The 26,471-nt window shown below is 49.4% G+C and overlaps 2 protein-coding genes across 2 annotated transcripts in view; one reads left to right on the forward strand and one right to left on the reverse strand.

The window, feature by feature from the left end:
* The window catches only part of TP53INP1 (tumor protein p53 inducible nuclear protein 1), a 914,054-nt gene that overhangs the window by 491,573 nt on the left and 396,010 nt on the right, over positions 1-26,471 (reverse strand). The window lies entirely within an intron of this gene.
* LAPTM4B (lysosomal protein transmembrane 4 beta) lies at positions 1,655-26,387 on the forward strand. Its single transcript, XM_049773932.1, has 7 exons — positions 1,655-1,793; positions 5,401-5,512; positions 13,387-13,460; positions 14,269-14,391; positions 15,309-15,407; positions 18,784-18,879; positions 26,258-26,387. Exons 1-7 carry the CDS (start codon positions 1,695-1,697, stop codon positions 26,336-26,338), a joined length of 684 nt encoding a protein of 227 aa, XP_049629889.1. The 5' UTR covers positions 1,655-1,694; the 3' UTR covers positions 26,339-26,387.

Consider the following 26,471-nt stretch of genomic DNA (forward strand, 5'->3'; position numbering starts at 1 on the left):
TCCCCCAAAGCAAAAAGGAAGTGCACACATTAAGAGGGGAGATGGAGAGGACATGTGCTTGGACAAGACATATGCAGAGCAATGACACATGGACCCAGGAAGCGCATGCGCCCATTTCCTTTGTTCCAAGTTGGCTTCTAGAGTGCTTTTCCTAATCTGCCCAATCCTGGGCTTTTCACCGCACTAAAGATCTGTTGCTAGGGTGGTTGCCAAGGAGAAGGGTTGGAAGACATGGTCTTCTCTGGCCTTCCTTTCCTGCCTTTGTTCCGATGGAGTTTCCTTATTAGGCCTTAGTCCCTGTATCCACAGGTGGGGCCTGGTAGTCTGAGGGTGAAGTGATGCGAGTATTGCCACAAGAACTCATTGTAGGGAGAAGAAATAGCACAGTGGGTAGGGGTCTTGCCTTGCATGTAGCTGAAGTCGGTTCTATCTCCAGCATCTCATATGATTCCTGGGTGCAAAGGCAGGGTATGGCCCTCCCCTCGTCCCCCAAAAAAAGAAGAAAAAAAAAAAAAAGAAAGAGAATTCATTGCTATGGGATCCCTGCCCTAGTTACCTGCCAGCTTCAAACCATCCTCATGTCCCTGCTGTGGAGTTGCTGTGGGGATGAAAGAAAAAAAATCAAGGACTCCACTTGGTCCTGGGATAGAGCTTAGGGTTTCCCTCCTTCAGAAAAATTGTAGGCTTTTTTTTTTTTTTTTTTTTTGAGTCATATCCTGCAGCATTCAGGGGTTACTCCTGGCTCAGTGCTCAGAAATTACTCTTGGCAGGCTCAGTGGACCATATGTGATGCCAGGGATTGACCCTGGGCCAGTTGTGTGCAAGGCAAGCGTCCTCCCGGCTGTGCCATCTCTCCAGCCTGGCCCTCATGATTTCTACCAAGGACCCACACCTGCCATCTCTGGGCATGAGCCTTGGGACCTGTTAGATTCCCAGTTGAGCCTCAGAGTGAGAGAAGGCAAGTTTTACAGCCTTGTAAAACGAACCAGTCGTGTGCGGGCACTTGAACGTAGTACCTGTCTGTATGTCCCAGTTCTTTCTTCTGTTCACGAGCATAAATCATTTCTGCACATTGAATACAAGAATTTCAGCTATTTCTGTTCACAGGAAGGGCCTCTCCAGGAGGTCAGACGGCGCTGAGACAACTTCCCAGTCGATGGGCAGGTTTCAGGCGTAGATAATCATTTTTTTCATTTTGATGTTGGGGCCATAGTCTGCGTTCAGAAATCACTCCTGGAAGGCTTGGGGACCCTGTGGGTTGCCGGGGGTCCAACCCAGATCCTTGCAAAGCCAGCCCGCAAGGCCAGCGCCCGGCCCGTGAGGCCACAGCTCTGTCCCCAAGTCTTGCGTCCGGCTGACAGTCCGATTCCCATAGGGTTCCCTGAGCGCAGAGCCTGGAGGAAACCGTGAGCACCCTGAGCTGGGTGTGACCCCAAGACAAACAAGCAGAACCCAAAGGAAAAAAGCCCTTGAGGAGACTCAGCCCCGGGTCTAGGGCGGTCGTCGCGGGTTCGATCCCCGGCGCCGGCCGGGCCCCGGGAGTGACCCGCGCGCAGTGTCCGGCGGGGCGGGGCCCGAACCCCAAAGGGCGGCGAGGCCTTGACGTCACGCCCGCCGGGCCCCGTGACCGCGCAGGCGCCGGGTCCAGCGCCTCGCCTCGCCTCGGACCCGGAGCCGGCCGCCCACTCGCAGCCATGAAGTCGTCCGCGGCCTGGACGCGCTTCTACTCCAACAGCTGCTGCCTCTGCTGCCACGTCCGCACCGGCACCATCCTGCTGGGCGCCTGGTACCTGGTGAGCGCGGTCGTGGGTGCTGGCTGGGGGGCTCGGGGGGCCCCGAGGTGTGGGAGGGAGTCGGGGGCTCCCGGGGTGCTGGCACGCCGGCTCCCCTGGCCCGCGCGCGCGCGCCTCCCCGGCTACATTGTGCCCATTGTGCGGTGTTGCGGCAGTTACTTACTTACTCACTTTTGGTCTCGGGGTCACACCCGGCGGCTCTCCTCCCGGCTCTGCGCTCGGAAGTCGCTCCTGGCAGGCTCGGGGCACCCTAGGATGTGGGGGCCCGAGGCCACGTCCAGTCCCGGCCTGGCCGCTGCGCGCGCTCCGGCCCCAGACCAGACCGGCCCCTTCTTGCTCCCCTCCATCCAGGCCCTTCTGTCGACTGGGGGCGGGAAGGAAGGGAGGGAGGGTGGGTGGGATGGGGTTGGGGTTGGGCTGGGGTCGCCCCTTCCCAGCCCCATGTTGTGTTGGGGTCCTGAGGTTGGGCTGCTGCTTTGGATCTCAGCCTGGAACGTGCCCCACTTCTCCTGGGTCGCTTTGCAGTGGGGCGCGATGAGAGATCTGGGTTTGGGTTCGAGGAAATCTGGTGGCGCCCCGGCCCGCCCGCTGGGTGCCCCAGGTTGCTGTTGCACTCTTTTTGTTTTTCTTTTTGTTTGTTTTTTTTTTTTTTTGGGTCACACCCAGCAACGCTCAGGGGTTCCTCCTGGCTCTATGCTCAGAAATCGCTCCTGGCAGACTCGGGGGACCATGTGAGATGCCAGGATTCGAACCACTGTCCTTCTGCATGGAAGGCCAACACCTTACCCTCCATGCTATCTCTCCGGCCCGCTGTTGCACTCTTAAGGCTTCACCTAGGCTGCCTCTGGAGTTTTGAGGGTTTCCTTTTGGTGTGTGTGTGTGTTGTGTTGTGTTGTAAAAAAAACTGAGATGCACGGAGCATTCGATCCCTGCCGTGAGTACTTTTAAAGCACCTTAAAACGGGGCTTTGTAGACAAAGCAGAACTTTTTTTTTTTAGTTTTTAAGCCACACTTGGCAGCGCTCACGGTTTATCCTCTGGCGGTGCTCAAGCTTTGGGGAACCTGAAGGGTGTCGGGAAGCGAACCCTGGTCGGTTGCTGGCGAAGCGACGCCTGGCCTGACCCGTTCGTTGTATTGTCTCTGGCCTTGCGTTCTGGATTCTAGATGCTGTTTAGTTTCTAGTTTATTTTACCCGTGAGCTTTTGCAGACCATCCCACAGGCATTTGGGGGCTCTGTGAAGTCCTTCAAAGGCTCAAACAGCTCGCGGGGGTGTGGGTGTGGGCTTCTTACTGTGCTTTGTAAATGCAGATAAGCACTACTCAACTCTTGGTAGGAAATGGAGAGAAGACTCCCTCTATAAGATACAGAATCACAGCTCCAGGATTATGGTGGCTTCTTTCTGGCTAGGGGGTTTTGCATGATCCAGGCATACTTATGCTAATATCTCGAGTCCTCTCTGAAGAAAATGTTGGCACCCGCAGCATTGGAAGCACATCAGTGAACGTAATTCGGGAAATCTAGGGCATTGCATTAGGTAAAATGCACTGTGTGATCTCCGCAGGCCCCAGAGAAATCTGCTTAAACCCGATTGCTGGCAGTAATCCTGCCAGACTGGAATGGGGGAGGGCAAGGACAGACTCTTGGGGTGAACCACAAAGGAATGTCTGAATGCTCCCCTGTCTCCAAGCCCAGTGACTTTAGTGAAGGGAGAAGAGGAGGGCATTTCCGAAGTTGGAGCTTTGGGACACTGCTGGCTTCAGTCTCTAATGTGGTGAAGGGGCAACAGCTGGGTCAGGGACTTCCATGTTCTACTTTCCCGAAGCCGAGCCTCTCCTCTTTCCAGCCCTTTCTGGCAGAGTGTTGAGTGGTGACCAGTGGCTGCAATTTAGGGGAGTCCCTGGCTTGCAGATTGGGACTGTCAGCGTTGCCAGTTGCCCCTCGTGATGTGCAACAGCCCTGCTGGGGCTGAGCAGTTCTGTGGAAGGTAGAGAGGAGGATCCTCAGCTCTGTAGCCCTGGGCACCGGGCCAGTTTTCTCTTCCTTGTGATAAAAGGAGAGCGTTCTAGTGCCCCTGTGGGTGCCCAGAAATGGGGACCCCTTTTTAGAGATGCCTTGTTTCCTAGATGTGAGTGTGCTGCTCAGGGCAATCTGGATGCACAGGAAATGACTTGGGGCTGGCAATTGAAACAAATAGTCTTGATTATTATTATTTTTTTAAATTTATGGCAGTGCTCCAGATTTTATTTTTTTCTGTATTTGTCTGGTTTTGGTTTGTTTGTTTGTTTTGGGTCACACCTGCAGTGCTCAGGGGCTACTCCTGGCTCCATTCTCAGAAATCACTCCTGGCAGGCTCGGGGGACCATATGGGATGCCGAGATTTGAACCACCGTTCTTCTGCATGTGGGACAAACATACTACCTCCATCCTATCTCTCCAGCCCCAGTGTATTTGTCTATTGATGGCTCTGCGTGCCAGTGGCCGCCATGACACCTCTGTGCACGATGCTTTTTTATCATCCACGCATGTTTGGAACTTAGTCTTTCAGCAGATACTTCTGGGGTTGGTTGTGGGCAGGAGTCAAAAAGCAAGGCTGGCCATACAGGACACAAAGGGGCTGGAGAGATAGAATGGCAGGTAGAGTGAGAGAGCGTTGCACATGAATGATCTGGTAGTTGATCTCAGAGCCTTTTTGCAGGGAAGCACCTAGAACACGTGATGGCTTATTCCCTAACATCTTTGCTAAACATGTGCCAAACAGGGTTTTCAGGGGACAGGTTTTTTTTGTTTTGTTTTGGTTTGGTTTTGGTTTTTGGCCCACACCCAACTGTACTCAGGGGTTACTTCTGGCTCTGTGCTCAGAAGTTGTTTCTGGCAGGCTCGGGGGACCATATGGAATGCTGGGATTCGCACCAGTATCTGTCCTGTGTTGGCCGCGTGCAAGGCAATTGCCTTACCGCTGTGCTATCACTCTGGCCCCATCAGGGCAGATTTTTGTTGACTTGCCTCTGGTTCGAGAGACTGAGGTCAGGCAGCTTCCTGGTCCCTTGGGTGCCATCTAGGTCATGACATCCGGGGGTCAGTACACGAGATGAAGAGATTTTCAACTGCAGGCTCTGCTCCCTCAACCTTCACAAATCTTTTATTTTATTTGTTTTATTATATTTTATTTATTATTATTTTTGGTTTATGAGCCACAGCTGGCAGCACTCCAGGGTTATTCCTGGCTCTGTGCTCAGAAATTTCACCTGGCAGATGCAGGGAACTTTATGGGATGCTGGGGATGGAATTCGGGTCGGCCTCATACAAGGCAAAAACCCTTTTTGGTTGCCTGGTGTCCAGGCAGAGAGTCTGCCTGGTGATGCCAGCAGTGGAACAGGATTCCAGCAGGCATAGCCAAGCACCCTGGGCCCTGGAACCATCCGTCGATCCCTTTGGCCTTGAGAAGTGTTCTCCCATGTTGGTGTTCTGGGTGCTGTACGAGTTATGCCCGGTTCCCATAGTGGCCCCTGATGCCCACCTCTAGCTTTCCCACCACTGCAGTCCACCAAGATTAGGTGTTTCTTCATTCAAAGGTAGAGCAGCTGAACCCTTTTCTTCTTCCTGCAGATCATCAATGCCGTGGTTCTGCTGATCTTGCTGAGTGCTCTGGCTGACCCCGAGCAGTATCGCTTTTCAGATTCCGAACTTGGACGGGACTTTGAGTTCATGGATGATGCCAGTAAGTATATTCTTCTTTGGGGTGGAGGGAGGTCAGTTGTGGGACCACATGATGTCCAGAATGGATTTCAAGCCTTCAGCGTGTGGCCCCACCTTCTCACCCTTTTAGGGCCACACAGTGATGGGTACTTTGTCTGCCCAGTCTCTGCCCCTGGTCTGGTGTCTCAAGGACAGGGAACCTGACTGCTAGCTTTTTCCTGCTAAATTACAAATATTGATTCAGGGGACCACTTAAACTGATCCTGAATGTTCTTCCCATCATTACAAATCAGATCAGCAGATATTTCTGTCCTGCTTTGTACTCTAACTGCAGCAGAGCTATTGATAACACAGCAGTAGGGCGTTTGTCTTGCATGTGGCTGATCCAGGACGGACCTTGGTTCGATCCCCAGCATCCCATATGGTCCCCTAAGTCAGCAGCGATTTCTGAGTGCATAGCCAGGAGTAACCCTGAGCGTCAACGGGTATGGCCCCAAAACAAAAACAAAACAAAAAGAGATTTCTTCCTCCCTGTGTGTCATTATAGGTCCTGTCTGCTTCCCTCCCCCAACCCTTCTGTTTACTTTTTGTTTTGTGTTTTTTTTTCTTCTTTTGGATGGGGGGGGTCAACCAGGTGGCGCTCCTGGTTTACTCTCAGGGGTCATTCCTGGGGGTGTTCAGAGGACCATATAGGATGCCTGGGATCAAACCTGGGTCCTCCGCATACAAGGCAAAAGACCTACTGCTGTGGGCCCTGAGAGATAGCACAGTGGCGTTTGCCTTGCAAGCAGCCGATCCAGGACCAAAGGTGGTTGGTTTGAATCCCGGTGTCCCATAGGGTCCCCCGTGCCTGCCAGGAGCTATTTCTGAGCAGACAGCCAGGAGTAACCCCTGAGCACCGCCAGGTGTGGCCCAAAAAAACAAAACAAAACAAAACAAAACAAAAGAAGACCTACTGCTGTGCTGTTGCTCTGGTCCCACTTCCTTCTTTTTACTTTTAAATAATTTTTCTTCTTCTTTCTTTCTTTCTTTCTTTCTTTCTTTCTTTCTTTCTTTCTTTCTTTCTTTCTTTCTTTCTTTCTTTCTTTCTTTCTTTCTTTCTTTCTTTCTTTCTTTCTTTCTTTCTTTCTTTCTTTCTTTCTTTCTTTCTTTCTTTCTTTCTTTCTTTCTTTCCTTCCTTCTTCTTCCTTCCTTCCTTCTTCCTTCCTTCTTCTTCTTCTTTCTTTCTTTCTTTCTTTCTTTCTTTCTTTCTTTCTTTCTTTCTTTCTTTCTTTCTTTCTTTCTTTCTTTCTTTCTTTCTTTCTTTCTTTTTGGTTTTTGGGTCACACCCAGCAGTGCTCAGGGGGTACTCCTGGCTCGATGCTCAGAAATTGTTCCTGGCAGGCTCGGGGGGGGACCACATAAGATGCCAGGATTTGAACCACTGTCCTGCAAACGCCCTACCTCCATGCTATCTCTCTGGCCCTTCTTTTTCTTATTTTTTTTGGGGGGGTTGGTTTTTGGGTCACATCCAAACACCTTACCTCCATGCTAGCTCTCTGGCCCCTCTTTTTTTCTTTTTGTTTGTTTTTGGACCATATCCTTCTGTGTTTCGATCATTCGTAGAGGTGCTTGGGGGACCACTTGGGATGCTGGGTATCGAACATGGGTCAGCCGCGTGTATGGATATGCCCTGCCCACTGTTATGTTGCTCTGGCCCCTCTCCTTTTTACTTTTTTTGTTTTGTTTTGTCTTTTTTTGGCCACACCCGGCGGCGCTCAGGAGTTACTCCTGGCTATCTGCTCAGAAATAGCTCCTGGCAGGCACGGGGGACCCTATGGGACACCGGGATTCGAACCAACCACCTTTGGTCCTGGATCGGCTGCTTGCAAGGCAAACGCCACTGTGCTATCTTTCCAGGCCCACTCACTGTGCTTTTTGTGTCTCTGTTCCATCTCTGATGCGGCAAAAAAACAGAGTAGTTAAGTGATTTGTGTTCGTAGCCAGAACTCTGGGCTGAGGAGAATCCCAGGTCATCAGCATGAATATGGCATCTGTGTCAGGGAGAGGGAAGGAGAAGACCCTTAGGATGGAGCCTTGAGGAGGCTCTCCAGGGAGGCCTACACACAGTGCTCATCCCTCAGAAGCATCATGAGACTGTATGAGAAGAGGCTGCCTTGGCCCAGTGGAATCCGGTGACCTGCAGTCACTGCTCCTATCCGACAACCCTGTCTGTTCCTCAGTCTTTCAGGGAGGTACCAAATCACCTCCTGAGCATTCAGGCATCCCTCTGCCTGTCTCCTTATCAGGATGATAAGCTGAGCACAGCGACCTGCCTCTGTTCCCAGGCACCAGCTTCCTTCTCAAGGTTAGAAAGCAGTTCTTTGCGGCATCCTGGGGTTCTGTGGGATCAGGATTGGGTCTTAATCCTGTTGATCTTGTTCTCATTGCCTGAGATTGTGCTGGGTGATGACCTAGAGACAGTTTAGGCTTAATGCAGCTGACCTCAAAGGCTCCTGGCAGGTTGGGTATAAATCAGTAATGGTTTGGGGATGGTCTGGATATGAATTCCAGTTAGATCTTTTGGAGTTTCTCTCATGCCGGTGCAAAGAATGAATTGCTTGTTGTGTCTTTTTTGGGACTCCTCTCTCCCTCTCTCTCTCTCCCCTCCCCTCCCCTTCGTTCCTCTCCTCTTCTCTCCTCTCCGCTCCCTTCCTCTCCCCTCCCCTCCCATTCCCCTCTCCTCTCCTCTCCTCTCCTCTCCTCTCCTCTCCTCTCCTCTCCTCTCCTCTCCTCTCCTCTCCTCTCCTCTCCTCTCCTCTCCTCTCCTCTCCTCTCCTCTCCTCTCCTCTCCTCTCCTCTCCCTTCCCCTCTCCTCCTCCCCTCCCCTCCCCTCTCCTCTCCTCTCCCCTCCCCTCCCCTTCCCTCTCCTCTCTTCTCCTCTCTCTCGTCTCTTTCTTGGTGGAGTGGGGCTTTGGCCATGCCTGGTGATGCCTGGGGACAATTCAGGTTTGGCCATATGCAAGAGAAAGCACCTTGACTCCTATAAATATTGAAATTCTGGTCTCTCTGGGCATCCTACTTCTTCTCCTTGAGTTTTTATTTATTTATTTTTGTTTGTTTGTTTTTTGGGTGACACCTAGTGGCACTCAGGGGTTACTCCTGGCTCTGTGCTCAGAAATTGCTCCTGGCAGGCATGGGATGCTGGGATTTGAACCACGGTTCATCCTGAATTGGCTACGTGCAAGACAAACACCCTACTGCTGTGCTATTTCTCCGGCCCCTTGATTTTTTATTTATGTGTGTGTGTGTGTGTATTTTGTTTGTTTGGGGGCCATATCTGGCAATGCTTAGGGGTTATTCATGACTGTATGCAGAAATCATTCTTGGTAGTGCTCAGGAAGATCCTATGGGCTGTTGGGGATAATAGAGCCATGGTCAAGCCATGTGGTAATGCAAGGGCCCTGTCCACTCTCTTATCACTCTAAGCCACAAAATGAGTTTCTGAAAATTTGGGATTAGAGGCTGGAGTGATAGCACAGTGAGTATAGGGTGTTGGCTTTGTACACAGTTGACTTGGGTTCAATCCCTGGCATCCCATATCTTTGCCACCACCCCACCCCACCCCATCCCGCCTGCAAGGAGTAATCCCTGAGCACCACTGGGTATGGCCCATCAAAAAAACAAAAACAAATAACAAAAAATTTGGATTAGTCTCTATATGTGAGCCTAGGAGAGAAGTCTAGGCCCACTGTTGCAGTTCCTGGCATGAGGGGGAGGAAGGGAATGGGGAGGGAGAGAGAGGAGAAGAAGAAGGAGGTGATGGGATTGGAGAGAGGGAAAGGAAGAGAGGGAGAAAAAGAGATGCACAGAGGCTTGTTTCAGATGATCATAGTACAGCTCTAGGATTTAGACCCTTGGGCTTTTACTTGTCAAATTTTTTTTTATTTTGAGTCACACGCGGCAGTGCTCTGGGGTTCCTCCTGGCTCTACGCTCAGAAATCGATCCTGGCAGATTTGGGAGACCCATGGGATTCGAACTGCCGTCCTTGTGCATGCAAGGCAAACATCCCGCCTCCATGCTATCTCTCGGCCTCTTTGCCAAATGTCAATGACTGGCAGACAATTAGTGTCTTTGCTCTGCATCTGAATCAACTGGAACAGCTCTTTCGGAGTTCTGCTCATGTAGCAAATTTGTCTTTCTCCTGAAGTTCCTCTTATTCATCAAAAAGACACATTTGTCTGAGGAAGGAAACATCCAGAACAGTTATGACTAACGAATGAACAAAGCTGAGCTGACCCCTACCAGGACATGGTGTGCTAGAGGAGCACTTAGCAAGGAGTCACCCCAGCTTTGCTCCGTGGCTCCAAGAGACGAGGACACTTAGACTGGAAACCTCAGAATGACTTGAGTAGTCTCGAAAGACCATGAAACCTGAATTAGCAATTTGCTGGCATGAGTTGTATGAGACAGATCCCGGAGGAGTGGAGTAGAACTAGAAGTAGGCGATGGAGGCAGATAGCTTTAGGGAACTTGGGTTGGTCTCGATTCTTTCACCAAGGTCGGAACAGTTTCTATTTCCGCCTTCTGTGGCTCCTTTGCAGACAGGGCTGAAGTTTATCTGGAAACACTGACCTCTGAGTCGGTACTCCTGTTGGAGGTTTTTTTTTTTTTTGTATTCTTAGGGGGCCACACCTGGCTATGGCCAGGGCTGACTTTGGATGCCAGGAATTGAGCCTGGGTTGGCTATGTTCAAGGCACTCTCCCCACTATACTACCCCTGCCATGACACTAACAGCTTTACTATGGCTCAGCCTGGGTGAAGAGTAGTAGACGCTGTTTGTGTCACGGCCGGTACAATTGTTGACACAAGGGCCGGAGTGGTGGCACAAGCGGTAGGGTATTTGCCTTGCCAGCGCTAGCCTAGGATGGACCGTGGTTCGATTTCCCCAGCATCCCGTATGGTCCCCCAAGCCAGGTGCGATTTCTGAGTGCATAGCCAGAAGTAACCCCTAAACGTCAACAGGTGTGGCCCCAGAATAAAAAAACAAACAAACAACCACATGGCCACTTTTCCATATTGTCTTTGAGCCACACCCAGTGGTACTCTGGAGTTACTTACTCTGGAAATACCTCTGCCGAGCTCCAGAGATCACATGGACCCTGAGGACTGAATCGGGTTGGCTGCTTGCCAACTAATGCACTAGGCCTAGCCCACAGCATACTTAATGGGGTAAATTTTGTTCTCTTTCTTTTTATGAACAGGGGTTCACTGTGCTGTGGGTTCAGGCATGGGCTCCAGCCCTTTGCCTTCTGTCCTCATAAAAAGAATTTCAGTTTTTAGGAGTGTTTCCCCGGCAGTCCCCACAGAGCAAGGGATTTCTGCGTTCTTTAAGCACCGGGGCTTATGAGCTGATCACTTCAGCTCTTCATTTGCAATTTCATTCACTTGTGATTTAGTTGATTCAGTGTGACCCACAGCATCCTTTATATAGAATTTTGAAAATGTCCCCATTTCAAGTTTTTTTTTTTTTTTTTTTTGGTTTTTCAGGCCACACCCGTTTGATGCTCAGGGGTTACTCCTGGCTAAGCACTCAGAAATCGCCCCTAGCTTGGGGGGACTATATGGGACGCCAGGAGATTGAACCGCAGTCCTTCCTTGGCTAGCTCTTACAAGGCAGACACCTTACCTCTGGCGCCACCTCACCGGCCCCCCGCATTTCAAATTAGCATTAAAATGATCAGATAGGTTTTTTTTGTTTGTTTGTTTTTGGGTCATACCGTCAGTGCTCAGGTGTTACTCCTAGCTTTGGGCTCAGAAATTGCTCCTGGCAGGCTCAGGGGATCATAAGGGATGCCGGGATTCGAACCACCTTCAGTCCTGGGTCAGCTGTGTGCAAGGCAAACGCCCTACTGCTGTGCTATCTGTCTGGCCCTGATCAGATAGTTTTTTTTTTTTTTAATTTTTATTTTTAATTATGAGAACAAGTGTGCAAAGAAAGAGGACAAGGTAAGGTTACAGTGGAAGGACAATCACCCATAACATAATTCTCAGAAGTCCCCTTGCTGATATCTTAACTTTGAAATTTCAGCCAAAGAACATTAAGATAAATAAGACAGAATCCATGTACAATTACTTTGTCCCTCAAGTCCCCAGATTGTAACACATTATAATATTTCTTAACAGTACACAAGGCAATCTAAAGCCATAAAACTTACGTAACTCCTTAAACATTACAGGCATAGTATTTTCTTACATTTCCATATACATGCATATTAGCTTAAGTTAACCTCAAATTTTAAGTGAGTTCTTTTTAAGGATTAGAGTCAAAGGAGCACAGTAAAAATGGTGTTAGAGTGGCAATTGTTGTTTGCATAGGCCCACCAAAATATGAGGGACATGGAAAGAAATAACCTTGGCCTAAGTACAAAGAGACCAGACCCCTGAAGTTTCCTGGCACAAGACCAACTCTAGGCTCCAGGCAAGCTAGATCGTCCAATCCAATACATTGTCTGTAGTGCCAACACACTATTATCTTTCACAGTCTCTGTTGTTGGTGTCATGTTTCTGTATTAAATATCCTGGAATCTGCATATCTTACATTGAAGTCAGGATGTGGAGCATCCTCTCCTTTCACCTCACAATCAAAAGGGCAATGCAGGGAGCCCTGTCCTGTAAGCAGGTCGTTGTTATTAAGTCTTCTCAGTGTTAAGGGAAGTCTCTTTTGAGCAGGTCGAAGTCTGAGCAGTGTAGGTCTTCCGTGGTAAAGGATTGCTTCCAGGTGATGTTATAGACCAGCCTGGATGTTTCGTGGATGGCTTCCCTGGTTCAGGGGAGAATGGATTATGCCCTTTCTTCTGAGGTCTGTGCCAGGTCGTATGTCAATGTTCAGGGTGTAAGGTCCCTTTGCACTACAAGATTTGTGTGTTCCAATCTCTATTAGATAGGATCTTATTTGTATGTATAGTATTTTCCCATTTTAATGTGCCTATGCAAATAAGAAGCAATGCCACGTGGTGTTATTGGCGCATATGGGGGCCATAAGTACAAATCCAATGATTCCCATGACATGGTTCAATCATAAGCATTAAACTGGGGGACTCTTCCACCAAAATTCCTTGTTGATCAGATAGTTTTTTATACTTTTTTTTTTGTTTCTGTTTTTGTTTTTTCAGGCCACACCCATTTGATGCTCAGGGGTTACTCCTGGCTAAGCACTCAGAAATCGCCCCTGACTTGGGGGGATCATATGGGACGCCAGGGGATTGATCCGCAGTCCTTCCTTGGCTAGCTCTTGCAAGGCAGACACCTTACCTCTAGCGCCACCTCACCAGCCCCTGACAGATAGTTTTTTATTATAAGAGGTGATAAGATGTTTTCTTTTTTTTCTTTTTTTTGGTTTTTGGGCCACACCCGGCGGTGCTCAGGGGTTACTCCTGGCTCTCTGCTCAGAAATAGCTCCTGGCAGGCACGGGGGACCATATGGGACACCAGGATTCGAACCAACCACCTTTGGTCCTGGATCGGCTGCTTGCAAGGCAAACGCTGCTGTGCTATCTCTCCGGGCCCGTATTTTTTTTCTTTTCTTTTTGGAAGAGACACTCATTGGTATTTATGGCTTCATTAATTACCAAATCCCAAATGGGTTATGATGGTTTACTGTATTTAAAGCCCTTGTGTAGGTGCCGGAGAGATAGCACAAAGGTAGGGCATTTGCCTTGCAGGCAGCCGACCCAGGACAGATGGTGCTTCGAATCCCTGCATCCCATATGTTCTCTCTTGCTTGCCAGGAGCAATTTCTGAGCTCGGGGCCAGGAGTAACCCCTGAGCGCCACCTGGTGTGACCCAAGGAAAGCGCTTGTGTAGAAAGAGTTGAAAGTGTGAACAGCTCCCAAGGTTACCTTCTCTTTTGCAGACATGTGCATCGCGATCGCCATTTCTGTCCTCATGATCCTGATCTGCGCCATGGCCACATATGGAGCGTACAAGGTGAGGGGTTGGTTTCCAGTCTCTCGCTGGTCTGTGGGAAGGAGGCGGCATCAGTATCCACCTTCAGCCAGAGCCGTGGGGACTTGGACTCTCTTGTCCCTACATCATGGTACTAGAAAACCAGGATTACAGTGTCAGGCATCATTGAGGCTTTCCCAGCTAGTTTTCAGTTTGTTGTTACCTGTTGTGTTTGGCCTCTCTTTACTGAATTTCTGTGCCTGTGAGGGGGTGTTCTGTTTATAACTGAAACCCAACTACAAACATGCTTGTAATCCTGGTGCTTAAATAAAAATTTATATTAAAAAAAAGAAAAAGGGGTGGGGCCGGGAAGGTGGCGCTGGAGGTAAGGTGTCTGCCTTGCAAGCGCTAGCGTAGGACGGACCACGGTTCGATCCCCCGGCGTCCCATATGGTCCCCCCCAAGCCAGGGGCGATTTCTGAGCGCATAGCCAGGAGTAACCCCTGAGCGTCAAACGGGTGTGACCCAAAAACCAAAAAAAAAAAAAAAAAAAAAAGAAAAGAAAAAGGGGGCCGGGCGGTGGCGCTGGAGGTAAGGTGCCTGCCTTGCCTGCACTAGCCTAGGACGGACCGCGGTTCGATCCCCTGGTGTCCCATATGGTCCCCCAAGAAGCCAGGAGCAACTTCTGAGCGCATAGCCAGGAGTAACCCCTGAGCGGCACAGGGTGTGGCCCAAAAACCAAAAAAAAAAAAAAAAAGAAAAAGAAAAAGAACCAGTCTCTTCTGATTCTGCTCAGCTTCACAGAATCCAGTTGGGAATGCCGACCTCATGGCCCTCTGTTCTCTTACAGCAACGCGCTTCCTGGATCATCCCATTCTTCTGTTACCAGATCTTTGACTTTGCCCTGAATTCCCTGGTGGCAATCACAGTGCTGGTGTACCCCAGCTCCATTCAGGAGTACCTACGGCAGCTGGTAGGTGGCTGACTCTGGGCTGGGAGCTGCCTCAGTAAGTGGGGGAGCGGGGTCCTGAAAGGCAAATTACATACAGGTAAACATGGGTTAGTTTTCTGACCACATTCAATGCTGATCAGGGTTTATTCCTAGGTGTGCGCTCAGGCATCACTCCTAGCTGGGTTCAGGGACCATTTGGGGTTCCGGGGATTGAACCTTGTCAATAAATGTTGGAGGCCCTTTAACTAGAGAGCAATATGGAGTCTCTGATGCCTGAGAAGTCAAAAGCCTGTGTACGTGACAGGTTGCTAGTGGCGCTTCCCCCATGAACCTAAAAAGAAAAAGCTGACCATAAAAAGAGCCATTACCAGAGGTCAATGGATAAAGAACAAACATGCTATGTAAAGGCTACAAGTTAAGATTAGATCTGTAGTACTGTTAACAGAACAGAGCACCCCAGGACCACTTATAGTAAATGTATAACTCACTAGAAACCCCCCTGACATATTTGATGTATGGGAATGTTACGGTGGAAAAGTACTGAACCACCCCTTCCCCTCTTTTGTCTGAAAACATGCTCATGCTTGCTATAAAAACTGGCCCCCTTTTAATAAACTTTGACTCTTGATCGGGATCTCGTCTTGAGTCCATCAATTTTCCCAGCCCTCTTTTATTTTTCAGGTCGAATCCTCTTTGTGACTCACGAATAATTTCATGACCCTCATCCACCCTGCAGGCCGGGGGGGCCCCGGGGGTCGCAAATAAATAAAGCTTAATTTATTTCTTAAATTAGGGCCACCCAAGGAGTGCTGTAGACCTGTCTGTCTCTCAGCTTCATGTTTATAATGATCTCTTACCTGTGTCCCCCCCCACCGCACTAAGGAATACAGTCCTGAATGATTGAGGGGGTTTGCTAACGAGACCCCTGTCCTTTGCAGCCTCCCAACTTTCCCTACAAAGATGATATCATGTCAGTGAATCCAGCCTGCTTGGTCTTTATTATTCTCCTGCTTATCAGCATCATCTTGACTTTTAAGGTAAGAATCTAACTTTGTTTGCTTGCTTGTTTGTTTTGGGGCACACCTGGCAGTGCTCAGGGGTCACTCCTGGCTCTGTGCTCAGAAATCACTTATAGCAGGCATGGGGGACCACATGGGATGCCGGGATTTGAACCAACGTCCGTCCTGGGTTGGCCTCTTGCAAGGCAAACGCCCTACTGCTATGCTATCTCTTTGGCCCCAAGAATTTTACTTTTTTTTTTTTTAAACAAGTTTTATGCTGGGAATAAATTAAGAAGGAAAGGGGTGAGCGAAAATATGAGCTCAAGAGAACACAGGTTTTTCCGAAGTACAAAGAGCAGAGAGCATATGTCAGGCTTGGATTAGTCCATTTCCTTCCCCCAGAGGGGGGGATGCACCCTGAAGCCTGGAAGACCACATTTGAGCTGGATGTGGGCACGTGTGCCCTGGGAGATTTTATGCTAGGTATTTATGACAAGTATTTCTGAATGCCAAAGAGTCAGCATATTCATATGGTTTTAAAATCATTATGGTTTTTATCTGTTCTCTCTCCACTTTCTTTCCTCTCGTTTTTGGGCTACATCCAGCACTGCTCAGGGCTTATTCTTGGCTCAGCACTTAGAGATCACTCCTAGTAGTGCTGGGGGGTCCTATGGGATGCCAGAGATTGAACTCTGGTTAGCCGTTGTGCAAGGCAAGCACCCTCCCCTCTATGCTATCTTTCTGACTCATCTTTAAAGATAAAGTACAAAAGCTTTCATTTCATTTCACATCAACTTTTGTGGTAGTGGTGGTCTTGGTTTATGTTATTTTTTTTTTACTTATTCATTTATTTATTTTTAATTTTGGGCCAGCCGGTGGTACTCAGGTGTTACTTCTGGCTCTGTGCTCAAAAATCACTCCTGGGAGACTCGGGGGACCATATGGGATGCCAGGGATCGAAACCTGGTCGGCTGCTGGCAAGGCAAATGCTCTACTCACTGTGCTATTGTTCCAGCCCCATACACTGTGTTTTTTTGATATTTATTGGTGTGGGCACACACCCAGCATATTGGGGATCAAACCTGGGTTTCCACATGCTAAGCTCACACTAGACTGGTGAGCTTTCCTTCTGGCTTCCACACCTCCTTATGAATGTGAGGAAATGTCAGCAGCATCTTCTTGTGCTCCATGTATGCAGCCCCCCCCACGGGGGGGGGGGCTGGGCTTCTGAGTTGAGAGGGGTTGGGTGTATGGTGCACAGGTCCATGAAGGGGGTAGGTCCTTGCAAGCATCTGATTATTATTATGGCTTTTGTTTGTTTGTTTTTTGGGCCACCCTCTGCGGTGCTCGGGTTACTTCTGGCTCTGCGCTCAGAAATCGCTCCTGGCAGGCTCAGGGGACCTTATTGGATGCTGGGAATTGAGCCTGGGTTTGTCCTGGGTCAGCCCTGTGCAAGGCAAACACCCTGCCTCTGTGCTATCACTTTGGCCTTCCCATTATTATGTTTTTTTTTTTTTTTTTTTTTTTACTCATTATTATGTTTTTTATTGGATTTTGGGCCATCCACAGAAATAAAGAGCACAGTGCTGCAGCCAGGTTTTTCTGGCTCTTCAAAGCTCTCTAGCCCAGATAGTTGTTTTTGTTTTCAGGCCAAGTGTTCAGGACTTATTTTTTGCTCTGCGCTCAGGGACCATGGGATGCTGGGGATTAAACCCAGTTTGACCTTATGCAAAGCAAAAGCCTGCTGCTCCTGGTTCTCCTGTTTTCTTGTGATCTGCCTTCCATGCTTTCAGGTTGTGTGTGACCTAAAACCATTGTAATGGAACCTTAAGTGGTTCTTAAAATAAAAAGGGATAAAGGAGGCACATGGTGCAAGAAATGGATATACACTTTGTCCAAGTGCTCCCTGGCATGTGAGAAGTGGAGATTTGCTCTAATCATGCATCTGCTGCCTTCCCCATCCAGCTGATACTTTTCTTGAGATCAGAGACCGACTTATTTTTCTAGCCTTCTTAGCATTTTGCTGATGCCTGATTATGACTGGACATCAGTCTAAACATGTATATGCTTTCATTGATCTGCTTACCCGATGTGTGTCTCTCCCAACGAACATTTGTTGTTGTTGTTGTTGTTGTTGTTGTTGTGGTTTTTGGGTCACACCCAGCACTGCTCAGGGGAAACTCCTGGCTTCATGCTCAGAAATTGCTCCTGGCAGGCACGGGGGACCATATGGGACGCTGAGATTCGAACTGATGACCTTTTGCATGAAAGGCAAACGCCTTACCTCCATGCTATCTCTCTGGCCCCAAACATTTGTTGTTTGTTAAAGGTTTGTAACTGCACCAGGAATCCCAGACCAGGCCATTGTTGGCACAACTGTCCTAGGACACTCACGGGACCTTGGTCATTTCCAGGCTGTGATGAGTCTGTGTGCAGGCTCACAGGACTGCTGAAGAAACATCCTGAAGAGACACCAGTTACTTGTTGCTTGATTTTTTTTGTTCGTTTCTGTGGCGTTGGGCATCTCCTGGGCATGTCAAGGCAGATGAGGGTTATTGTCTTTGTGGAGTGAGTGACAGCTGTGGTGTAGGACAGTGTCCTGCTGGCTGCTGATCGGGCTTCAGCTCAACCTCCAGGCAAGCACCTCCAAACAACTAGACACACAGTATCTTCTTGTCACTGCGTGGCTCGGATCTGATAGTCCAGCCGTTCCTACTTGATTCCTGCAAATTCTCAGTCTGGGGCTGCTTTTCACACCCCCCAGTACAAGAACAAGTTTATTGTTGAGGAAATGGAAACTTCAGTCAGCCGAGGATTTGAGGGCTGAGAACGATAGTACAGCTGGGAGGGCGTTTGCTTTGTATGCAGCCAACCAGTTTGATCCCTGGCATCCTGTGTGGTCCCCTGACCTGCCTGAAGTGAGTCCTGAATACTACTGGGTGTTTTCTTTTTTTTTTGTTTTTGTTTTTGGGTCTCAGGGGTTGTCTGCTCAGAAATAGCTCCTGGCAGGCACGGGGGACCATATGGGACACCGGGATTCGAACCAACCACCTTTGGTCCTGGATCGGCTGCTTGCAAGGCAAACGCCACTGTGCTATCTCTCCAGGCCCTGCTGGGTGTTTTCTAAAACCATTGTGCTATTGCTCTGGCCCTGTGGTGGTCCTTTATTTTTTTTTTTTTTTTTTTTGTGTTTTTTTTGGGTCACACCCGGCAGTGCTCAGGGGTTACTCCTGGCTCCATGCTCAGAAATTGCACCTGGCAGGCACGGGGGACCATATGGGACGCCGGGATTTGAACCGATGACCTTCTGCATGAAAGGCAAACGCCTTACCTCCATGCTATCTCTCCGGCCCCTGTGGTGGTCCTTTAAAAGGTCTGGTTCGTGTTTCTCACATACCTTCCCTCACTTCAGGTTTACCTCATCAGCTGTGTCTGGAACTGTTACCGGTACATCAACGGGAGGAACAACTCCGACGTCCTGGTGTATGTGACCAGCAATGACACGACGGTAGGTGGAGGTCACTCTCGGCCCAGACTTATTAAAGGTCTATGTTGGGGACATCCACTACACTGGCTGCTTTTATAATCCAAATTTAACCAATAATGGGCTCATGAGGCTGCAGCACTTATCTATGCGTGTTTTATATATATATATATATATATATATATATAATCATACATACATACATACATACATACACATGTATTTATATATATATATAAGTATAGCACCTCAGCTATATATTTTGTGTGTTGTGACCATATTGTTCCACGGCTCTTTTGCACTGACTGTGTACCCCAAAGACAGGGGCCAGTTAGTTGCCCACTGATGGATCCAGTTCCTGATGGGTTCTGGATTTTCGCATCACACCTAGACCATTCAGGATTTTGTGTGTGTGTGTGTGTGTGTGTGTGTGTGTGTATGAGAGAGAGAGAGAGAGAGAGAGAGAGAGAATAGAAGAGACACACCAGGAGGTGCTCAGGGCTTAGTCCTGCTCTGCACTCAGGAATCACTCCTGATAGGCTTGGGAGAGCCCTATATATGGGATGCCAGGCGATTAAAATATTGGCTTCAAATTCGAGATTCATCCCACAAAGACCACAAGGAGATGAAAAGCACTGCAATAAGGCATGGGAGTTTATTTACCAGCATGCTCAAGTCACCCTCATTAGGCAATAAGCCCTTACTGAGCTCTCAGGCTTCTTTAATAGGGTTCCAGAGGCTTCAAACCTCACAGTTAACCTTTAAGTTGATTGGCTGCTGTCTACGGTGTTTCCTTGTATGGCTAGCTAGCTAGAGTGGAATATTGCGGTATATGGGGTCTCAGGGTCTGTCAGCTGAAGTAGTAGAAAAGAGGCTCGGGTGCCCACTGGGCACCCATGACTTTGTCCACCCGTAGCCCCCCTGCCCCTCCCCCCAACCTGGATGTTGCTAGTTTATCTCTTTTGTTACATACCCTTGAAGTTCCTGAAACTGGCTGTTCTGGCCTAGTCTTTTTTGGCCTGTTTTTTTTTTTTTTTTTTGGTTTTTGGGCCACACCCGGCGATGCTCAGGGTTACTCCTGGCTGTCTGCTGAGAAATAGCTCCTGGCAGGCATGGGGCACCATATGGGACACTGGGATTTGAACCAACCACCTTTGGTCCTGGATCGGCTGCTTGGAAGGCAAACGTCGCTGTGCTATCTCTCTGGGTCCATTTGGCCTAGTTTTTGTTCCTTATAACTTGATCATATCATGGGCCAGAGAGATAGCATAGCGGGGAGGGCATCTGCCTTGAAAGCAGACGATCCAGGATGGATGGTGGTTCGAATCCTGGGACCCCATATGGTCCCCTGTGGCTGCCAGGAGCAACTTCTGAGCTCAGAGCCATGAGTTACTACTCCTGAGTGCTGCTAGGTGTGACCCAAAAACCAAATAACAACAACAACAAAAACCCCTTGAGCCTGTCATAGCTGTATTTGGTTCACAGCAAAGCTAGATTACAATTAATTCTTTTTTTATTCTTTTTTTTGGGGGGGGGCCACACCCATTTGACGCTCAGGGGTTATTCCTGGCTATGCGCTCAGAAATCGCCTCTGGCTTGGGAGGACCATATGGGATGCCGGGGGGATTGAACCGCTGTCCGTCCTACACTAGCACTTGCAAGGCGGACACTTTACCTCTAGTGCCTCCTTCCCGCCCCGGCCAGGTTACAGTTCATTCTAATTCAAGCTTTAGATTCTAACAAAACCCAGGCTGAAGAAGAAATGATTCCCATCTAGCCTCAGGAAGGGAAGCTGCTTTGTTTTCTTTGTTGTTTATAAACAGGCTGAAAGACCTACTGGATTTAGGTCTGTCAGCAGCTTTCTCAGAGCAGCTTCAGGCAGATGCACAGCTCTGGCACACTCCTCCTTAGTTCTGTAGTTAAAAACAATAAGAGGGCATAGCGATAGCATGTGTAGCATATAGCAGACTAGGGTTCGATCCCTGGCATCACATATGGTCCTCTGAGCACCACCAAGAGTGATTCCTGAGCTCAGAACCAAGAGAACCCCCAAACACCACTGGGTGTGACCCAAAAACCAAAGGAAAAAGAAAGATAATTACAGGGTCAGCCGTACAAAAGTCACACACACACACACACACACACCACCACCACCACCAACAACAACAACACCAACACCAACACCAACACCAGAGGTGCAGGCAAAGCAAAGAGTTATGCTGTGCTTTCCCTTAGCATTCTCACATGTGCATAGGACTGACTACTGCTTTGCTGGCCAGCTCTTTTATTTGTTTGTTTTTGATTTTTGGGCTACATCTGGCGGCGCTCAGGGGTTAATCCTGGCTCTGTGCTCAGAATCGCTTCTGGTTGGCACGGAGGACCATATGAGATGCCGGGATTCAAACCACCATGGTCCTGGGTCTGCCGCTTGCAAGGCAAATGCCCTACGGCTGTGCAATCTCTGGCCCCAGGGCCAGCTCTGTTTTGAGTTTTTGAGCTGAGCTCATCCTGGCTCTGGGCTCAAGAGTGACCCCTGGTGGTGCTGCGGGGGACCACAGTTGTGCCAGAGAGGGACCCAGGCAGGGTCAGCTGTGAACCCAACAAATGCTTTAGGTCCTGTCCTGTCTCAGTTGCCCATTAACTTTTTTTTTTTTTGCCCATTAACTTTTTTTTTGTTTGTTTGTTTTGGGGCCACACCCAGCAGTGTTCAGGGGTTACTCCTGGCTCTGCTCAGGAATCACTCCTGGCAGGCTCAGGGGACCATATGGAATGCTGGGAATGGAACCCAGGTCCATCCTGGGTTGGCTGTGTGTAAGGCAAACACCCTACTCTACTTTTTTTTTTTTTTTTTGGTCTGGTCCCTCAAGCCAGTAACCTGGATATTTTCTTGTCATGTCTTTTCTCCTGCTCCTCGCATCCTACAGTTTTCCTCATGTATGTGGACATTGGCAACCATTCTGTTACTTTTTTTTTTTTGGTTTTTGGGTTACCCGGCAGTGCTCAGGGGTTACTCCTGGCTCTGTGCTCAGAAATTGCTCCTGGAAGGCTCGGGGGACCATATGCGATGCCAGGATTTGAACCACCATCCTTCTGCATTGCAAGGCAAACGCCCTACCTCCATTCTATCTCTCGGGCCCCCATCCTGCTACTTTTTTTTGGGGGGGGGTTTCAGGCCATACTCGTTTGATGCTCAGGGTTTACTCCTGGCTAAGCGCTCAGAAATTGCCCCTGGCTTGGGGGGACCATATGGGATGCTGGGGGATCAAACCACAGTCCTTCTTTGGCTAGCACTTGCAAGGTAGACACCTTACCTTTAGCGCCACCTCGCCGGGTCCCATCCTGCTACTTTTACTCCAAGGGTCACTAACGTGACCTGTCCAGTCACCTGTCGAAGGTTTGTCAGTGTCAGGTGTTTGCTGTTAGTACATCGAGCATCGTGACCCTGCTCTGCATGTAGGATGTGGCTTGGCTGTAAGCATCCTGATATGCTCAGGAAACCAGAAAAGGGTCTTAGAACTCTAATTGGGCCAGACCCAAAGCTCGGTCCAGCTATGAGGGACTGTTCCCCACATGTAGTCCTCAGGCCCCCAGTTAAGGAAAGAAGGCTAGGCTTTGATTTCAGGGAGATGTTTCCGGTTCTCCAGTCTGAGGCAGGGGTGGTTTCCTCAAAGCTGGTCTGTGGCAGCCTTCTTTGTGTCTTGCATGCTGAGGAATCTCTCAGTCTCTGATTGGTCATTAGGATTTAACTCTGCCCCATACTTGGCCCACAAGGGCCACAGCTGGTGCAGGGGCGGTGGGAGCGCTCATGTAGTAATTTAGCCCCTAGGGTGTGACTCCTTATCTCCCCATCTTCTCCCCCTGACACCACCTACACAGCTTGTTGGGATGATCTCGGTATTTGCTGTATAGCTACGATGTGTGGGTTAATGCCGAGTTATCTGGCTTTGTACTGCAGCCTTTTTTTTCCCCTGAGCCAAGATGTGCTTGTTTTCTCAGCTTCCAGCCTTTTACCTTTTACCTGGCTCTAGCCCTTTCAGATCTGTTCATTCAACTTTAACATTCTTTCCTGAGTGTTTGACCCCAATGTCTGTTCCTTCTCTTTCTTTTCTGAGCTTCTTGCCTAATTCTGAGGAATGCTGTGCCCCGTGGGGTTGGGTTATCCTGCTGGCATGGGGGTCCCATGTCTGGAAAGTGTCCCACATATACTGGCATCCGAGCCCAGGAGTTGGTGGTATATGCGAGGGTCTTTGTCCCCATTTTTTGGAGGGGAGCCACACCTAGTGATGTTCAGGGGTTACTCCTGGCTACGCGCTCAGAAATCGCTCCTGGCATGAGGGACCATATGGGATGCCGGGGGATAGAACCTCGGTTCATCCTAGGTTAGCACATGCAAGGCAAATGCCCTACCACTTGCACCACCGCTCAGGCCCCTCTACCCCCTATTTTTTGTTTGTTTGTTTGTTTTGGGTCACACCTGGCAGTGCTCAGAGGCTACTCCTGGCTCTATGCTCAGAAATTGCTCCTGGAAGGCTCAGGGGACCATTTGGGATGCCGGAATTTGAACCACCTTCCTTCTGCATGCAAGGCAAATATCCTACCATTATGCTATGTCTTCGGTCCCTCTACCTCCAATTTTCTGTTTGTTTGTTTGTTTTTGGGCCACACCCAGTGGTGCTCAGGGGTTACTCTTGGCTATCTGCTCAGAAATAGCTCCTGGCAGGCACGGGGGACCATATGGGACACCGGGATTCGAACCAACCACCTTAGGTCCTGGGTTGGCTGCTTGCAAGGCAAACGCCGCTGTGCTATCTCTCCGGCCCCTCTACCTCCATTTTTAAACTTTTTTTTTCTTGTAGTGCTGGGTACTGAGCCCAAATCTTAAGCAAGCTCTTGGTCGGCCACAACTCCATCCTCCACCCCTAAGTCCTTCCAATCAGGGAATCAAGAATTCAGTGGAAACGGTCAGGATAAATAAGGGCACAGAATTTGAGAGTGCAATTCTTGAGTGCCTGAGAATATTCATGTAGCTTATAGATGGTACTTTGGGGATTGCGGTCCAAGCAGCTGCATCATCCCCATAAGCCCTCAGTGGCTTAGCTCACACTACCCAGAGAGAGGGGGCCCAATGCTGTCTTTCTACCTTCCCTCAGGTGCACACGCCCTATTCAGTTGGTGATTGAGGGAATTTGGTTTCTCAAATTTAAAAGCACGTATGGGTTTTTTTTACCAGTTGGACTCATTTCTTCTATTCTACAATCTTATATCTTGCAAGCCTACTTGGCTTTCTTGTTGCTACTGTGGATTCTGCTAGCCCTGGCTTCCGGGAATGCAGAGTGGCCAAGCCAAGCAGAGACTCACTTCGCTTTGCTGCCTGCCCAGTGCTCTGGGCGGGCACACACACCCTGCTGGTACTATGGCCGCGACTGCTGTAGAGTGGAGTTGCCCACCCACTCTCTCTCATTGCCACCCAGGTGACTGGTGTTCCTTGAGCTGTTGGTGTGACCTTGGCTGTAGACCCAGGGTGTGGCCCCGTGAGCTCACAGTTGTGTTTATATCCCTCATCTCAGTTTGCAGTGCTCCCAGATGACTCTGCTGCTTCTATGTGAGTGACTTGGCGTGTAAAACCCCAGGCCTTGTCTGATGCCATTTTCCACACACTGGTCACTGTTGCCTTGCCTCGATTTGCACTAAGGCATTGCAATGTTTGAAGCCCTTGGAGGAACTTCTTCTTCGGGGCTGCCCACCAAGAGTCCACGAGCTTGGTGCTGCTGGTCTGAGGTTTTTGCTTTTCTAGAGCTAGCTCCAAACCTGTGTTCTGCTGCTCCCAGAGCTCTGTTCAGATCCTTCTCTGTTACCCCCCCCCCACTTAGGGGGGCACGCACCAAAATTGCCTCCCTGGCTTTCCTGGTGCAGTCTAACTTTTTTTTTTTTTTTTTTTTTTTGGTTTTTTGGGCCACACCCGGCGGTGCTCAGGGTTACTCCTGGCTGTCTGCTCAGAAATAGCTCCTGGCAGGCACGGGGGACCATATGGGACACCGGGATTCGAACCAACCACCTTTGGTCCTGGATTGGCTGCTTGCAAGGCAAACGCCGCTGTGCTATCTCTCCGGGCCCGCAGTCTAACTTTTTCTTCCAAGAAACATCTGCTAGAAGGCCCGCATAGAGGTCTATTATGGATGGATCCTTTGCGTGGATGGCTAGCGATATTTCTCTCATACCCACCATGTGACTGACCCTGCTCTCTATAACCAGGCCTCAGTGTTTCTCCTAAACAAAGAAAATACGGTACAGAAAAAACCGCCAAAAGTCTCCTGCTGAGCTCTTTTGTGATCTCTCTCTCTCTCTCCCCCCATTTCCTTAAAGGTATCTGGTTTCTCTTTACCTGTTTCTTCATATGCTAATTCAAGCTCTGATCTCATTGGTTCATCCCCTTTTCTTTTCTCCCTGGCTACGCCCCCAAAATCCGTCTATATAAGACCCATTCAAGAAGTAAAGCCTCTCTCTGGCCTCTCCCTCTTGTTTTCACCATGTAATTCTGTGTGGTTTCATTTATTTCATATTTCATAATTCATATTTCATATTCGTCCGCTCGTGCATGCGCTTGATTCCCAGTGGAAAAATAAATCCACTAAGGTTTGCTTCAGGGACTTTTATCTAATTATGATAAAAGTCCGCAGCACTTCTCTGTCTGTCTGTCTGTCTGCCTGTCTGTCTGCCTAGTCCTGGCTCTGGGCCGTGTCAAGCCCGTGGTGACAATAGATGTTTCCCTACAACAAGCATCTCCTGAAGGAGCAGAATCACACTCCAGCCTCACAGGAGTGCAGGATCTGACCCCGTTAGGAAAGAGGTGCAGGAGAGCCAAGGGAGGTTGGGGCAAGGGCTGGGGGTGAGAAAGCCTGGGGAGTTGTGAGCCGAGTGCAGACGAATGTGCCAACCCACTGCAGGTTTATGGTTTTCTGCAGGAGGAAAAAGTGCCGTGACCTGGTTGGCTTCCTCCTGCAGTTGTTCGAATGACTTTGTTTTGGGGCCACACCTGGTGGGGCTTTGGGGTTACACTCAGAAATTACTCCTGGCAGGCTTGGGAGGCGGGGGGACCATATGGATGCCATGATTGAACCTGGTTTAGCTAGGTGCAAGACAAATGCCCTTCTTCCTGCTGTGCTATCTCTCCAGTTCCAGGAGGGACTTTTCTGCCCTCACCTTGTGGTGTTGTGAAGCCGGGGTCAGAGCAGGGACTTCCTCTGTCTCAGCAGGCACTTCATCGAGGAATCACGAAGTGACTTTTGTGCCCCTGGACTGGGACCTCTTGGGCCCAGGTCCCGGATCGCTTTCTTGCAGGGGGATTCAAGAGTTGTGGGAATGTGGGAGCTGTAGTAAACTCTGACTCTGGTTTCTGTCTCAGGTGCTGCTGCCCCCCTACGAAGATGCCAGCGTCAGTGGTGCTGCCAAGGACCCGCTGCCGCCAACCTACCTCTCTGCTTGAGCTTGCCCCGTAGCGGCTCTGGACCTTCCAGTGCTCTTGAAGGACCTGGTGGCGGCAGCGCCCACTTGCAGTTGGTCTAAAGTTGGAGAAGCACTGTGTCCTTGCTGTGCCCCAAAGTCTTGACACGGCCCTC

The sequence above is a fragment of the Suncus etruscus genome, chromosome 5 (assembly GCF_024139225.1).
Source record: "Suncus etruscus isolate mSunEtr1 chromosome 5, mSunEtr1.pri.cur, whole genome shotgun sequence".
NCBI lineage: Eukaryota > Metazoa > Chordata > Mammalia > Eulipotyphla > Soricidae > Suncus > Suncus etruscus.